This window comes from Falco biarmicus, chromosome 4 (genome assembly GCF_023638135.1).
Source record: "Falco biarmicus isolate bFalBia1 chromosome 4, bFalBia1.pri, whole genome shotgun sequence".
NCBI lineage: Eukaryota > Metazoa > Chordata > Aves > Falconiformes > Falconidae > Falco > Falco biarmicus.
In genome coordinates this window covers 57,610,101-57,624,116 of record NC_079291.1, presented here as the reverse complement: position 1 = coordinate 57,624,116, position 14,016 = coordinate 57,610,101, and the positions used below count along the sequence as shown (strand labels likewise).

The 14,016-nt window shown below is 41.8% G+C and overlaps 1 protein-coding gene across 3 annotated transcripts in view; it reads left to right on the top strand.

Annotated features, from left to right (window-relative positions):
• Positions 1–14,016, top strand: part of CRHR2 (corticotropin releasing hormone receptor 2) — a 160,248-nt gene that overhangs the window by 85,246 nt on the left and 60,986 nt on the right. For 2 of the 3 annotated variants that reach the window (XM_056338268.1, XM_056338269.1), the window contains one exon: positions 5,928–6,034. The exons of the other annotated variant lie outside the window; for it this stretch is intronic. In XM_056338268.1, the coding sequence (XP_056194243.1) occupies positions 5,928–6,034 (107 nt within the window). The remainder of the gene's footprint in view (positions 1–5,927; positions 6,035–14,016) is intronic. 3 annotated transcript variants of the gene reach the window in all.

The window sequence follows — 14,016 nt, the reverse complement described above, 5'->3', positions numbered from 1 at the left end:
CAGAAAAATACATAAAAGCAGAGTCAGGTCCCAGCTGTCTTTAAAAGATTGAGCCAGTCTTGCATTATAGAGGAGTTTACATAATTAAATTAGCATAGAGGGTTAAGCTCCTTCAGAAAGGCTGCAAGTCGTTATGCAAAGTCCTTTTCTTGTCAAACTTTCCTTGGAGGCAATTGTAGACATTCACCCTCACACGGTTTAAACCCTTAAGCCTTTCATGCCATGTTCTCTTTCTCTTCCTCCTGTTCTGAGCGCTATGGTGGGACACAAGCACACACAGACTTTGTGCTGTCTCTCTGCTGGGGGGACTTTCCCCTCTAAGAACCAAGGTGGAGCCCAGCAGCTCAGGCCTGTTTAAGTTTTGGGGTTCATTCCACTCATTCTGTCACTGGAGTTGTGCCATGCCAGTTGCAAAGAGAGAGGAGGAAGACAAGCTCTCACCTGCTGAAGGCTGCTTGCAGAGCTCATCCAGATTTAGTACTCGGAAACTGTCTGGACTAGTGCTGTACCCAAAACAGTCATGATGTGCTTTGGCTGTGGCCCAGCATCCATCCTGTGAGATCCATGTAGCTGCTGAATGTGGGCTTTGACAAGTGAATCAGAGAACAGATAACTACACACCAGCTGCTGAGGAAGGCCTGCTCTTACTCACTGGCTAGAGCACTAGCCCACCTTCCCCCACCACACACACACACACCCCCCTACATTTTTTAGAGGCTTCTAGAAAGTAAGAAACAGGTGCACCATAACATGACTGCCATCCAGAGGGTCTGATACATGTTTGTTGTGGTCTAGCATAGTGGAGAGGCTCCCATGGCGATTTAAGCTGACCTAAGTTGGGACCACCCCGGTGCAGCCCCTCCTTACGTTTCTTTCCCACTTAAAATGAAAAACTAAATTTTTGCTGGGTCATTTTTCGGATGAATCAGTTCCCTAAACTATCTTGTTGCACTGTTGGAGGAGCGCTGGGGCCAGCGCAAGCAAAGGGGGTGAAAGTGTGGCTGCGGCTGAGGGAACAGCAGACCTTGGGAGCAGACCAGCTCCGACTGAAAGGGATTTGCACTTCTGTGAAGCCACCCTCTTAAAAATGAGCAAAAGATAGGGTGTATAGAAGCCAGTGCTGGTTTAGAGAATGGGGAACAGAACCAGGTGAAGACTCAAAATCTTTGGTGTGATTTAGCTGGCATGGGAAACTGGGGCTGATAGTAGCAGTTTGCTGTACCAGCTCAGGAAAATGCTGCTGCATTTTAATGCCACTACGTGTTTGTCTGCATGACTTGAACAGTTGCTGTCTCTGCACAAGCAAATACAGAGGAGTTTTATTTGAAGAGGCTGGAGAAGTGTTGTGACTAGAGGACAGGATTATTTCCTTTACTCTGTTTTTGCTTCTAAAAACTTTGCAGCTATGGCGATAGCTTAAAACCTCTTAAATAGCATGTTCCTTAAACAGATGAAAGTGCAGATGTTCCCCCACCCTTGTTTGCAGAAGCTTAAAAACTCATTTATTAGATCTTTAAAGATTTGTGACAAGCTTTGCAAATATTAATATTTGAGAATATTTTTGAAATCTCTAATAATGCTCAGTGTTACAGATGAATACTTGGGTTGCTTCATGATCTCAAAAAAAAAAAAAAAAAGAAAAGAAAAAAAGAATAATCCTCATGGATTTCCCTAATCCTCCATTTTGATTAAAGGTAAGATGCAAGCATACATGTGGGTCTATTGTTATTTAATGACTGATCCTAGCAGATGCTAAGCATCAGCCAGGAGGTATGCCCTGTGTCTTGTGTTTATTGTTAATACAGAAAACAACACTACTTTCCAGCTTGGCCACTCACAGCCAGAGTGCTAAAGAATTACATGGTTTGACTTCAAATGCGGTGATTGATGCATGGGACAGGAACAAGACTTTTCAAGATCAACCCCAGTGCTACATGCTTTATAAGAGTGTCAGTAACGTCGCAAGGGAAATTTTAGGGTTTTTCAGATGTGGGTCAGCCTTAGAGGGCATAAACTCCTGTAACACACATTCACTGGACTATCATTGCTTTACTTGTGGTCAAGACCTGTGGCTGTAGTTGGTAAAACTGCTCTGGGACTACTTTTCTCCTAGATTCCTGCTTTGGCTGGGATCTAGTTGCCTGCATGTAGTTACACAGTGTAGTTTAAAATGTCCCAGTGTATGTCTGTGCATCTGGCAGGTGTGACACAGGCCTTCTGCAATACCTGTGTCCTTTAGCACAGCAACGGGAAGCCAGTCACCAGGACCAACTAGGAAGCACAGAGTCTCCCGAGTGGATCTCAAGGGGCACTAGTTGCCTCTGTGTAACTGGTTGGAGCCCTTGCTTCAGATTCTGGTTCAGATGTTAGGTAGAAACCCAGATGTAGGTGTCCTAACGTCAGATTGCGTCCCATCCTCTGAGCAACTGGTTAGCTCCTTCTCCAGGCACAGGAATCGGGTACAGAAATAATTTTGATCCAACTGGCTGTTTGATGGCATAACGTGCAACCAATGGGAAGCTTCTACTCAGCCTACAAGCTCCTGTGTCAAAGGGACCTTTGCTGCACCTGTCACAAATCTGTGCTGTTACAAAACGAATGAGAGTCTCAGGCAGCAAAAAAAAAAATAAATCTCAACCTCCAAGAAGAGCTATAAATTAGGAACATTGGTCTTCTCTATGTGGCCTATGGCAGCTGGATATACATTTGGTTCTGCTAATGTTTTGAGGTGGCTTCAAGCTGTGTAGCTGAGTTAGCACCATGCTGGGCTTAAGTTAGTGTATCCTGCTTAGAAGCACAGCCACGTTAGCCACAGCTACCCAGCTCCCAGCTGTCCCCGGTGACGCAGTGAACTCAGAGGCATCTTGGATGACAAAGATACTTCCCAGTTGCTTCTGAAAGTCTTTGGAGAGGAGATATGGTGTCTTTCAACTGTACTGGTGATGAGGTCATCCTGGCAACAGGGAGAAATCTAGAGTGGCTGAACTGGGAATGGAGTGTAGAGCCCCACAGGGCGATCTGAGCTGTGAGCACTGTAGGTCCTGTTAGAAGTTCTGTTAGAGGGAGAAAGATCCTTGTCATCTGGAGAGCTAAGAGAGCTGTCATTAGGTAGTTATTAGTTCAAATCATTAGCTGGTTTGGTTTGGACAGGTTAGCAGTCATGTCCTAGCTAAAGGAAAGGAAAAAGTCCTCGGGAGAGAATGACTCTGTGATTAGCCTGACATCTGGTTGCAGGGATCCCAGTGTGCCTTAGATTTGTAAAGCTGGTGCAGGTAAAGACATAAGCTGTGCTTCCTCAGCTTCCCTGGTAGAAGCTTGTTGGAAGACAACTCTGCACTGTCTGATGTAACATGATTGTCATGCATAAGGTACGGCATGCAAGAGGTGATGTGACCTGCTGTGGTCTGGAAAGCAAGGCTAATAGTGTCCAGACCATCTTCTTTTCTGTCTCCTTTGTAATATAATGATCCTTCTCCTAAGCCTAAATAGGATTTAAATCTGCATTTTAGCAAAGTGAAACATCATCCTGGAAGCAGAGTAATATTGAATAACAGTGGAAGGTTGTTACCATTTTAAATGTATGTCTTCAAGAGGGTGAGACAAAAAAGGGTTATGCAAGCATTTTACATGAACTGAGCTTTGGCCAACACATGACTGATTCTGGGCACGTGTTTTTCAGCCCCGAAGGTGTTGTCTCCAATTCTACCAGGGATGCAGATTGCATGTAGGCTGGTGGAAAGTGATCTTGCCACCCTGTCAGCTTATTTTTTCATAGGCAACGAGGCAGTTCTTGTTTCTATGATATATGAATTTGCCTTCAGGAAACCTTGCTAGTGTCAGCAACAGGAAAAATAGAAGTTGTGACTGTTTTTTCTTCAGCATCAGTGTGTCAAAGAGGAGCTTAATTATATTTTTTCCCTCTGAATTTTCTCATGTTTTGAACCATGCCTTCTTAAATCTTGAGTGAAGTTGGAACAGTGATTAGGATCCAAAGGAGGGAGCTGAAGGGCCAGATTAAAAAAGCAAGATCCTTGGCCTAGGAGAAGCACTGTCATCTTCCAGATTTCTACCATTACATGAGCAATTCTGGATGACGTTCATAGTCATATGGTTTAGCTTTAGGCTGTCCTGTGAGACGTAGGGACTTGGACTTGATGGTCCTTATAGGTCCCTTCCAATTTGAGATATTCTGTGATTCTGTGAATTAAGCAGGGAACATAAATAAGCAAGGCAGTTTGCCAGTGCACTAGCTGAACAGTACAATGCATTTCAGGTAGGTACATCAGGTCAGGTGTGTTTTCTTCCCCTTTAGGTGTCTTTGTGACAACAGTAAATAAACTTCACTGTGGAATTCAGATTTTGTAGGTTTGTTTGTTGGTTTTTTTTTTTCTCTCCTCAAGGCTGTTCAGAAAATGGGCTTGCACATGGGGAAGTTTATTTCAGGGGATTTTATAATAGACTTAAAAATACCTTACATGGTTGAGTTCTTTCCAGAAACAGCACATTACTCCGTGTGCTGAAGATATAGGCAGGTTTCATCACAAAACTGATTCCAAGAGGGCTTGCTTGCTTTCTGGCAAAGTGCTGGAAGATGCTATCTCCACAGAACAATGGAACAGATTGACTACAGCTGCTGATTATAGCTCCATCCAAACATTCATTCACTGACAAATTCCTTTGACTGGAATACAATGTTAAGGGAAATTGTTAGAAAAAAATAAAAGAAAGGAAGTTCAACCAAATTTAGAAAACTGATGGCATTTGTAGGATTTTACTTTTATATTTTTATCACAAAGGAGGAAATTTAGGTGGTCAGTTTTCAAAGGTCTTGTTCTTCTGAAGGAGGACAACATCCCAAAGTGGGGAAAGATCTGCTTAACCTGAAAAGAAACAAATGCCAAAACAAATAAATAAATATCTTTTTTTCAGGGTGGGTGGGGTGGGTGAGTATTCTTTAAGAAACAAACATCTGTTGATTTTTAACCAGCCTGAGTATTTATCTGAATAGTATTCTATAATAGTAATTATGAATAGATTCTTCCTATCCATCAGGCAAAATGAGGAGATGCTTCTCTTTTCTCTGAAGCCAGCAGCAGCCCACCAATAAAGAATGTTTCAGTTACTTCAAGGTCAAATTTTGGTCACATCACTAAATTCACTGATTTATGTGGGAGCACTTTTGCACTTAATTTTTTGTTTATAGGATCAAGAACCTACCATAATCTCCCCAGCATCCTAGGAAATAGATATGAATACATTAAGTTTCACCACATACTTGGATTGCTGCTAAAAACAATAGGATCTCTGGTTTGTCACACTCTCAAAACTGAAAGAACACCACCCGATTCCAGGTCTTCCAATCTGCACTGGTTCTGCCCTCAATTTGAAAGATAAGGATCATAGCTTGTAAGGAATGTACCTCAGAGAAAAATCTACCTGTCTGGAAAGGGCTTATTATTCTGACTGACAGCTGGTTCATTTTTGTATGAAAGCCAAACCATTTGAGTAGGAAAGTAGAATAACCTGGTTCATTAAGACCATGCAGTTTCCTAATAAGTAATGTTTTATAACTTTTGAAACTGTGAAATGATGTGGATTTGATAGCTTTCTCACCATAAAATGACAAAGTTTTAAAATAGCATAATAATGGAAATAAGAAATCCCAAGGAAATTGCAGGGAAAAAGGGGGAGGGGAAAAATAACTTTTTTGCTAAAATTTGTAAGAAACTGTGGACAAATCCCAAGTGAAGTGAAAACTTCTGTGCTTGGGCAGCATGTTTGGTTTATACATAAGCATCAGCCCTGGGGCTACTGCATCATTTTAAGTCAAGAAAAGTAATTACTGTTTCCTAAACTGATTAACTGTTCTTTAATGTCAGTGCTTAGAGAGTCATGCTGATTTAATCATGTTATCTCTTTACCTCCAGAGGAAGTATGCGCTCCATTACAAGATTGCTCTCATCATAAACTACCTGGGGCACTGTATATCAGTAGGGGCCCTTATAGTTGCCTTTATGCTTTTCTTGTGCTTGAGGTGAGTAATCTGTTTGCATGCTTCTAACTTGGTTGGGGGTGTGACACTTACCGTTTACTCAAGCCCTCTAATAACACTGTCCAGGTTGTGTACAGTCTTGAAAAATGGTCATGGCTTTTACACTCTCAAGCATATATGTGGTTTCATTGACTCATGCATTGGATGAGCTGTCTGGTGGCTTCTGTCCATAGGAACAAAAGCCTATTTGTATTCAGGAAGAGGATTGTACGTGATTTATTGATGCAGCAAAAAATTCAGTGAGCACAGAATGCTTCATTAAGGGAAACCAGGATCTGAGTGTTTCAGGTTGCAGGTTCTGGGGGCAAGTTTTCCCTTTTTGTAAGGCAGTGCATGATAACATAAGGCATATTGCATTCCCTGACAGGTAATGCCCTGATCTGGACCCAAGGAGACAGAATGAAATTTTCCCATTTTGCTTTGGGTCAATGCCAATTTTTCTTCATTGAAGAGCTTGGAAGATTTCTTAGATAACAAGAGAAGCATCTTTAGAGGTGCTTTACCTTCACCAGTGCCCATGAAATGATGAATGCAAATCAATGAAACTGCATAGAAACACTTCCCTGGTTCAGTGCTACAGAAGGGAGTTTGTCAGGTCAAATGGATATGTCAGTGAAAGAAAGTCTGTGAAGAAGAATTCGGGCTACAGGGAGAAGAGAAAGCACAGCAGGGAAGGAAACTTAGTGGAAAGTAATGGGTGGATGTGCATCAATCATCATATGTATTGTATGTAAACAGCCTGAGTTCCAGGAATATAGTTTAATAGGAGTGGCCTGGTTGGATATATCTGTATTATTTGTTGGATTACCTGAGTAGTATTTCTGTACTATTTGTGCTGTCTTTCCTAGGAGTGTTCCACCTGAACTTAGAATGAACTGCACTAAGTGCTGTGCAATGATAATCCTTGAGAAAAATCTTACAATAGTAGGAGAGGAGAAACAGGTAGAGGACCCCCTCCCGGGATTGCAAAGTGATGATTAACAGTGCCCTGAGTGAAAGAATTATTGCTTTCCTAGAGTGGACCATCCCTACAAAGTTTTATGCTAAGTCTTCCTCTTGAGCATTCCTAAGAGGGTCTTTCTTATTAACGACAGGAATCTTCTTTCGTCCCAGCATCTATAAACAGAAGAATCTATGCTAATGGGAAGGAAAAAAAGCTTAAAACATTCAATGGGAACATTTATGGTGCATCAGTTTAAACTTCCATTTCAATATTTTTACAGTGCATATAATGCCAATTCCCTAGTGCTTAGAGACCTGAAATAATTTACATGGAATAAAGAATGCAAATTATTCACTGTAACTATATTCCCTGCTTTGACGCTGAATCTTTTATAAATCCTTAAGTAAATAATGCAAAAATAATTAGATAATATGGTATAAATGTATCCAGCTTCATCCACAGAGATGGCCTAGCTGATCTCTTTTAAATTGTGCTTCTGGTATCCAAACTTTGACTTTAAGATTTTAATTTTGCAGTCAGCTTCAGCATTAAAAATGACTGCAGCAGTTAAGTACTTGCCTGTACATGCTGTGAATTAAGATAGCATCTTTTCAAATTCCCACTGTACCATGCAAAAAATATCTAGTGTCCAGCCAGCATTAAACAGCATGAGCTACCTCAGTGTCTGTAGAGTTACTTCACTTTTCCAAAATTCTAAAGATGCTCCAGGAAGGCAGTCCAGATTCATGGTGCATTACAGATTTCCCCTATACAAATTCTGGGTTATGCACATCTTTTTCACACTTACCTCTTCAAAGTGTCCCAAGAACAAATCAGTTTTGATAATTGAGTCCTATTATCTGGCGCTTTTTTTCATGTTTTAGTCTGGATGGAATAAAGCATCTACTAATTGGGAGAAAGGAGAGAATTTACATAATTCCTGCCTTAAAAAACCAATAGAAGACCCTGAAGGCTAGATCTGATAGTCCCACATCTTGGCCCAAAGTAGAAATCTATCAGTTCCTTATTCTTGCCCCACTCCACCCATATACCTCACTCCATGAGTATCCACTGAGGGTGAGAATAGAGGAGACCTCTATGAAGGCTCAAGTTCTACAACTGCTCCATATTTTTATGCTCTCACCCTTCACCTGCTTAATTTTCCTTTACTCTGTCAGTGCAGATGGAGTCCCAAAGGCAGTCTTAGCTGAAGGAAGAGACTGGAGCACACCAGCTATGTTGGAACATAAAGCCTAGGAAGTCTGTGGGATGTCTCACACTGGAGGTTTTGAGAGCAGGTTAAATATCTGGTTGGCATGGCAAAGAGTATTGCTTTGGTGATCAACTAGTGAGATGGGTGTTCGGCTTTTGAAGATGAGCTTCACCATTTCCATTGCTGCCCCAGCCCAGGTAGCCTGCTGCATTGATGGGAAGCTTAGTCCTCAGCTGTGTGGAATTGGGAAGGGGAAAGAACCGGATCTAGTACCTTTTCATCCAAATCTGTCCTATGTCATCTTGTCCCCAGTTCCTGTCTTCCTCGTTTCCTTATGCAGCCCTGTGTCCTTTGTTCACAGCCCACCCTCCACACCAGTAAAAATGTTCTACTGTCCTAAACTCTAAGGAACCAAAAGACATTTTGAGGGTCAGAAATCTCAGATGTAGCAGCAACCAGTGAAATCATCTGCCATCTGTCTTTGTGCTGCCAGAAGACCCCAATACAATGGCAAAGGGAGGAGAACTTAGCCACGGACTCCCTTTTACTGTGAAGACCTATTCTAGCCTTGTTTTCTCCAGTTCTGTCACATACCAACCAATCCTTTCTTGGGTATGCAATGACAAATAAGCCAGTAAACATTTCATTTAGCACCTAAATAATAAAAAGCGAAGCCCAGCTTATGGGAGAGGGCTTGATTTTTGTTGTCATGCTGACTGAACAGCCATGAGTTATTTGAGATAGCTCCTAAAGATCTAAGTCAAGGATAGTTCCTCAAGGTCTGAATGTAGATGGTCTTAGAAGTATGACAGTTGTGCTGCCTTTACAATGCAAAACAAAACAAGCACACTAACACTAACAAAAAGAATTATGCTAAGAAGGAAAAATGAGGAATTTGTACATAAAACAAAAGTGCTGTAGATCTGTATTAATCTCCAGTGCCGGATCTGGAGAGATTTGCTCAGGGCACATCACAGGGCATTCGTTGTTAAATATATCTGCACTACTGTGAATCTCACAGTCTGTATGTTCTCATTAATAGTGAAGGTTTGATTCATCCCTCAGGTGCACACAGGCAGTTCCCGCTGACATGCCTCTCATCATCCCACATAATCACACTCTCACACTAGTAAAGCAGAAATTTTCCATAGGAGGAATCCTGCTATCAGCAATACCATTCAACCTGAAGGGAAAGAAAAGAAGAAAAAAGGCAGAAGGATTAAAACACTTCTTTTTTTCTTTTGAATTATATTTTTCCTTTACTGTTGCTGATAAAGCAGAAACTCAAATTGCTTTGTCCTGGCTTTTTCCTTGTTAGTGTGCTGTTATATCAGCTTCTGATGTGGAATAAGAGTCCCTTGTGACACTCCTGACTTTTTATGTGCTGGCATATGCCAGCACATAAACAATGTGCTGGCAACAGCCAGCATTGGCCTGACTAGATTCAATCAGGAGATGTTTTATTTGAGCAGTAGTGACCAAAGAAGAAATATGGGAAGACAGGTATTTTTTCTGGGAAACATCTAAGTCCCTGTTGAGGTTTTAGTCCAATAAAGGATGGTGCTGAAAGGGAGATAGACTGAAGACTAAAAATGACATGTCCTTCTGCACAGGTCGCTCGGTAAAGGCAGCTCTAAAAAAACCAAACCCACAAGCATTGGCATAATATCTTCTGTCACTTAGTGTGGTGGCAATGAAAGCAAATCAAGGTTTTGAGGGAAACTTCGCTTTCCTGTTGCCTCCAAATTTACCTCTTTCTATTTCCCCTTTAAAACATCTGGTTTTTTTTCTCATAGGCCTGAGGCAGTGCCTCCTTTCATTCTCGTGATTACAGCCAGATTACCTAGATCTCACGTTTCTTTTCCCCCAGAAGACTGAAACATTTTTTTCTTGAAACAACATAGTCACTTTTTTTTTTCTTCTGTTTTCCTTTTTTTTTTTTTCCTTTAGCCATCTTGCAGGGTTCAGGAGAGAAAGATCTACTTTCCTTTATCCTCCCCTGTTCCAAGCTCCTTTGAACTGCCTGTCCATCTGCAGTCTGGCACACTGTTGGTGAGACTGCTGCTGCAGGTCTCTGTTAGTCATAATGGAAGAGTTTGATTAAACCATTTGTAGAAACTTGTCAGAAGAAATATAGAGCATCCATACAGAGAGGTTTCATAGAGCAAAGTGACCTGACACCTATCAGAGCCTAGATACTGAGGATATATCAAGTAGTTAGGTGATCTGGGCAATTAGTAGTGGTTTGCACTTAAAAGTCATGTGGTATCTAACGTGACTAGAGAAAAGCAGACTCCACGTGTAAGGCACAGTCCTCCCATTCATGCCTTTCTGTCGTCAGGGGAAAAGAACCAGTTCCCGGACAGGGCACCAGCTAACTGAACTCATGAGTTTATGTCAGTGCCCCATTTTCCCCTTCATCTCCTGTCTTTCCACCTAGCCTAGTTAAGTCTATTCCATCTGTCATTTAGAACAGCAGAGCCTTAAATAATGATTCAGACACATGGCATTTTTTAAACTTCATTGTAAATCATAAAAAATTGCAGAGCATGTGTTCAGTGGAGACAATGGCTGTAGGTTTGGAGACAGCACTCTGTCCCACCCTGTAACAGTTCATAGTAAAGTTCTCAAAGCAAGGCAGGAAGGAAAGTGATGTAGCTCTGTAAATAAGCACACATGCAATGAGGTGGTATTCTCTGAATATAAAACATTTGAAGTGCCTGTACTGCCTGAAACCGTGTGAAGTGTCTCCTCTTGCAAACTCAGGTAAAGGACAGAAACACATCTCCTACTGATTATCCTTAGGCTGGTGTCTTTGCTTCCCACTGCCTTTACTCACCCATCTCACATCTATGACTTGTTCTTTAGGCTCTTTGTATAGACCCTACCTAGTGCTAAAACCACAGAGGAAAGCAGAGTCCTCATGAAGTCCTGGAATAATATCAGCAATTAAGAGTGTGCCCACAGGCTATATTCTTAAAATGTGGAAGTTTTCAGAAGGTGTGTCTGAAATAGTGATATTGTAGCCTAGAAATATGAAGGCTGGCAAGGAGTTATTATTGCTGCCTATAAATACATGACTGTTGGATAAACATTAGAAACTGAAGAGCTTCTTACAATCAAGGGCAATGTCAGTGCAAGAAGAGATGGGTATAGATACTCTACAGATAGATTTCTACATGGATATTAGAGGATGATTTCCAACCCACAGAGCAGTGGGTCCAGGAGCAATGTAATAGAGGAAAAACTTAACCTGGAGTTAAACTAGAGTTTCGGGAATATATGAAAGATTTCTGCTCAATTGCTTTCTTGACCTGAGGTTTGGAGGATCAGGAGGCCACTTCATATCCTGTGCTTGAAGTATGTTCCTAGTGGTATATTTCTGTCATTGCCAAGATCTTAGCCATGAGATAGTATTTTTGGAGATGGATGCTAACTTGCTTTGTGCCATATTAGATGTATATTGAGTGATTAGCGAAAACACGTCTGTGCTCTGTTCTCCTTTTGATGACAGAATGGTTTTGGGAACAGTGGAGCAAGACTTGCAACTTTTCCAAGATTTCAGAGGAAAGAAGAAAGCAAAGTTTGGGCTTTACATTTTAGATATGAATCATGCTCAGGAGTCTTGAGTCATCTCTGGGAAGGAGTATCAGAGAAGATGTTTTCAAGCCTAAATGTTTAGAGTTACGCACTATAAATGGTTTTCATCCAAGGAATCTACATCCCTCGCTAACTCCACTGTAGTTGGTCAGCACCCAGCCACCTTCTCTTCTGTCTAATTGAAAAGATGAATACTGCTGCTTCACATTATTCTGTCAAGTAAAACACAAGAGAGATGGAAAATCCTTGATTTGTGTCACCCCTAAATGGAGCTTGTACACTCCTGCTAGCATGTGGACTGCCTCTGCGTGTTATGGAAACGGCAGCTTCCTTGGGGACATGCCCAGGTTGAACTGGAAACATTTCTGCATGCACAGTGAGCATGATAAGGCTAACAAATTTGGACCAAGCACAGGAATGAATATTTGGAAGAAGCAGGCTGTGAATGATCCTATATGGTCTTTCCTGAATTCCTGGCCAAATACTCAAAAATAATGAAATATTTTACACCATGTTTGGTGGAAATGAGGCCAAGGAGAGCATGAACAGCACCTTCAGTGCCTCAAACTTTGCTCTTTAGTTTATCTACACAGTATCTGCAAAGTTAGATAATTTAGTAAACATTGCTAATTGTATAATTGTATTAAGAGCAAAAAAACATAACCCGTGAATTCCCCAGCTGGTCATTTAAATTAATTTTCTTTCAGGGTTGGATTGGGGTTTTTTTTTTGGGGGGGGGGGGGGGTTGGTTTGGGTTGTTTTTTTTTTTATAATCCCACTAGGGGATTATGAATGAGGACAAAACGTGCACTCTTGTATTTCCCGAGCAGTAGCTGTAAGCCAGATCAACCACTACCAGCTCCCAGTGTCTGGTTTCTGAAGTCCTGCCTCTTGATTTGTGCAGTCCAGCTGCAATGGTCACTCCGCTGGAAACATTCACTGTTCCACACTCTGGACAGATAACTGCAACCTGCATCAACAGGGCAACGTCTTAGATAAACCCCAGAGGGCTGTAGCGCCTGTACTGTGTCCCTGCTATTCTAAAGCTAGCTTGTTATGGGGTACTAAAGTACTAAAACCTGAGCTGCAAGGTAGCTTCTGCTAAAAGATACTTTATAGCCCCAGTTCCTGTTTGGTTCAAAAATGACTGACATCTGACCTCCATTTAGCAAAGCAAATTAGAGCAGATTTCCAAGTCTTTTTTCAACCAGCTAAACCATGATCACATGCTGTACTAAATGAAGTCATCTGTATCTGACTTTGTTATTCCTGTGAAAGTAACTGAGAAATTTTCTCACGTGGAAGACCTGATTGCACAGCCGGGATAGGAGCCACATTCTTAGACTGGAGTATCCAGTGACTGGGTTTCAATTAGCCTGTATTTAACCACAAGTTCTCTTGTAGGACAATATTTCTCTTTGTACATTGACTAGGACAGGCTGATGTAGTGTCCTATAGTCATCCATCCACATACAAATATATATCAATTGTTAGTGTGCTCATGGGTAGTTTGCAGAGGGCCGTTTTTGAGCCCTGTTCACCATGCTACACAGCCGGACAGTGCTGGGCAGAAACACAGACAGTGAGCACAGTGGTCCTGCTCTGGGGCTGTCCTGCCTGTGGTCCTCTTCTGTGTTGTGTTGGCTGCACCCTTCCAACCCTAGGAACATCAGTGCTTTAAGCCTTTATGTCTAAAGCAGGCAGTGCCCTGCATACTGTGCTTAAAAATTGGCTTGAAGGCAGGAGAAAGAAGCTTTGGAAAACGCTTAATGAAGCACAGATGGTTCTACAATGGGTTTATTTTTAGGGTCTATACACATCCTAAACACTAATGGAAGCTGCTGCTTCTCATCTTCACCTGAGCATTTCACCCCTGTCCTCGTAATAAAACTGTTATTTTCTTCCAGACTTTTGTTCTTCCCGTGCAACTGCCCCTTGCATTTCCTGTGGGAATATTTATATTCCCCCAGGCAACTGCCCCCAAGAAGCTCATTTTCCCTGCCAACCTCTCCAGCTGCTTTTCCCATCTGTAAGCATGAGCAGTACCAGAATATATGCACTGATTGAACATGAGCACACAGGGGAAGACATAAGGACCTCAGGGGACACCTCCATATGGATAAGAGCAAGTAAACCATGATAGGCACGGAGCCTGGGAAATAACTTGCTGTTAGGTATTCTTCCCACTCCATGCCATTTATGGCTTGT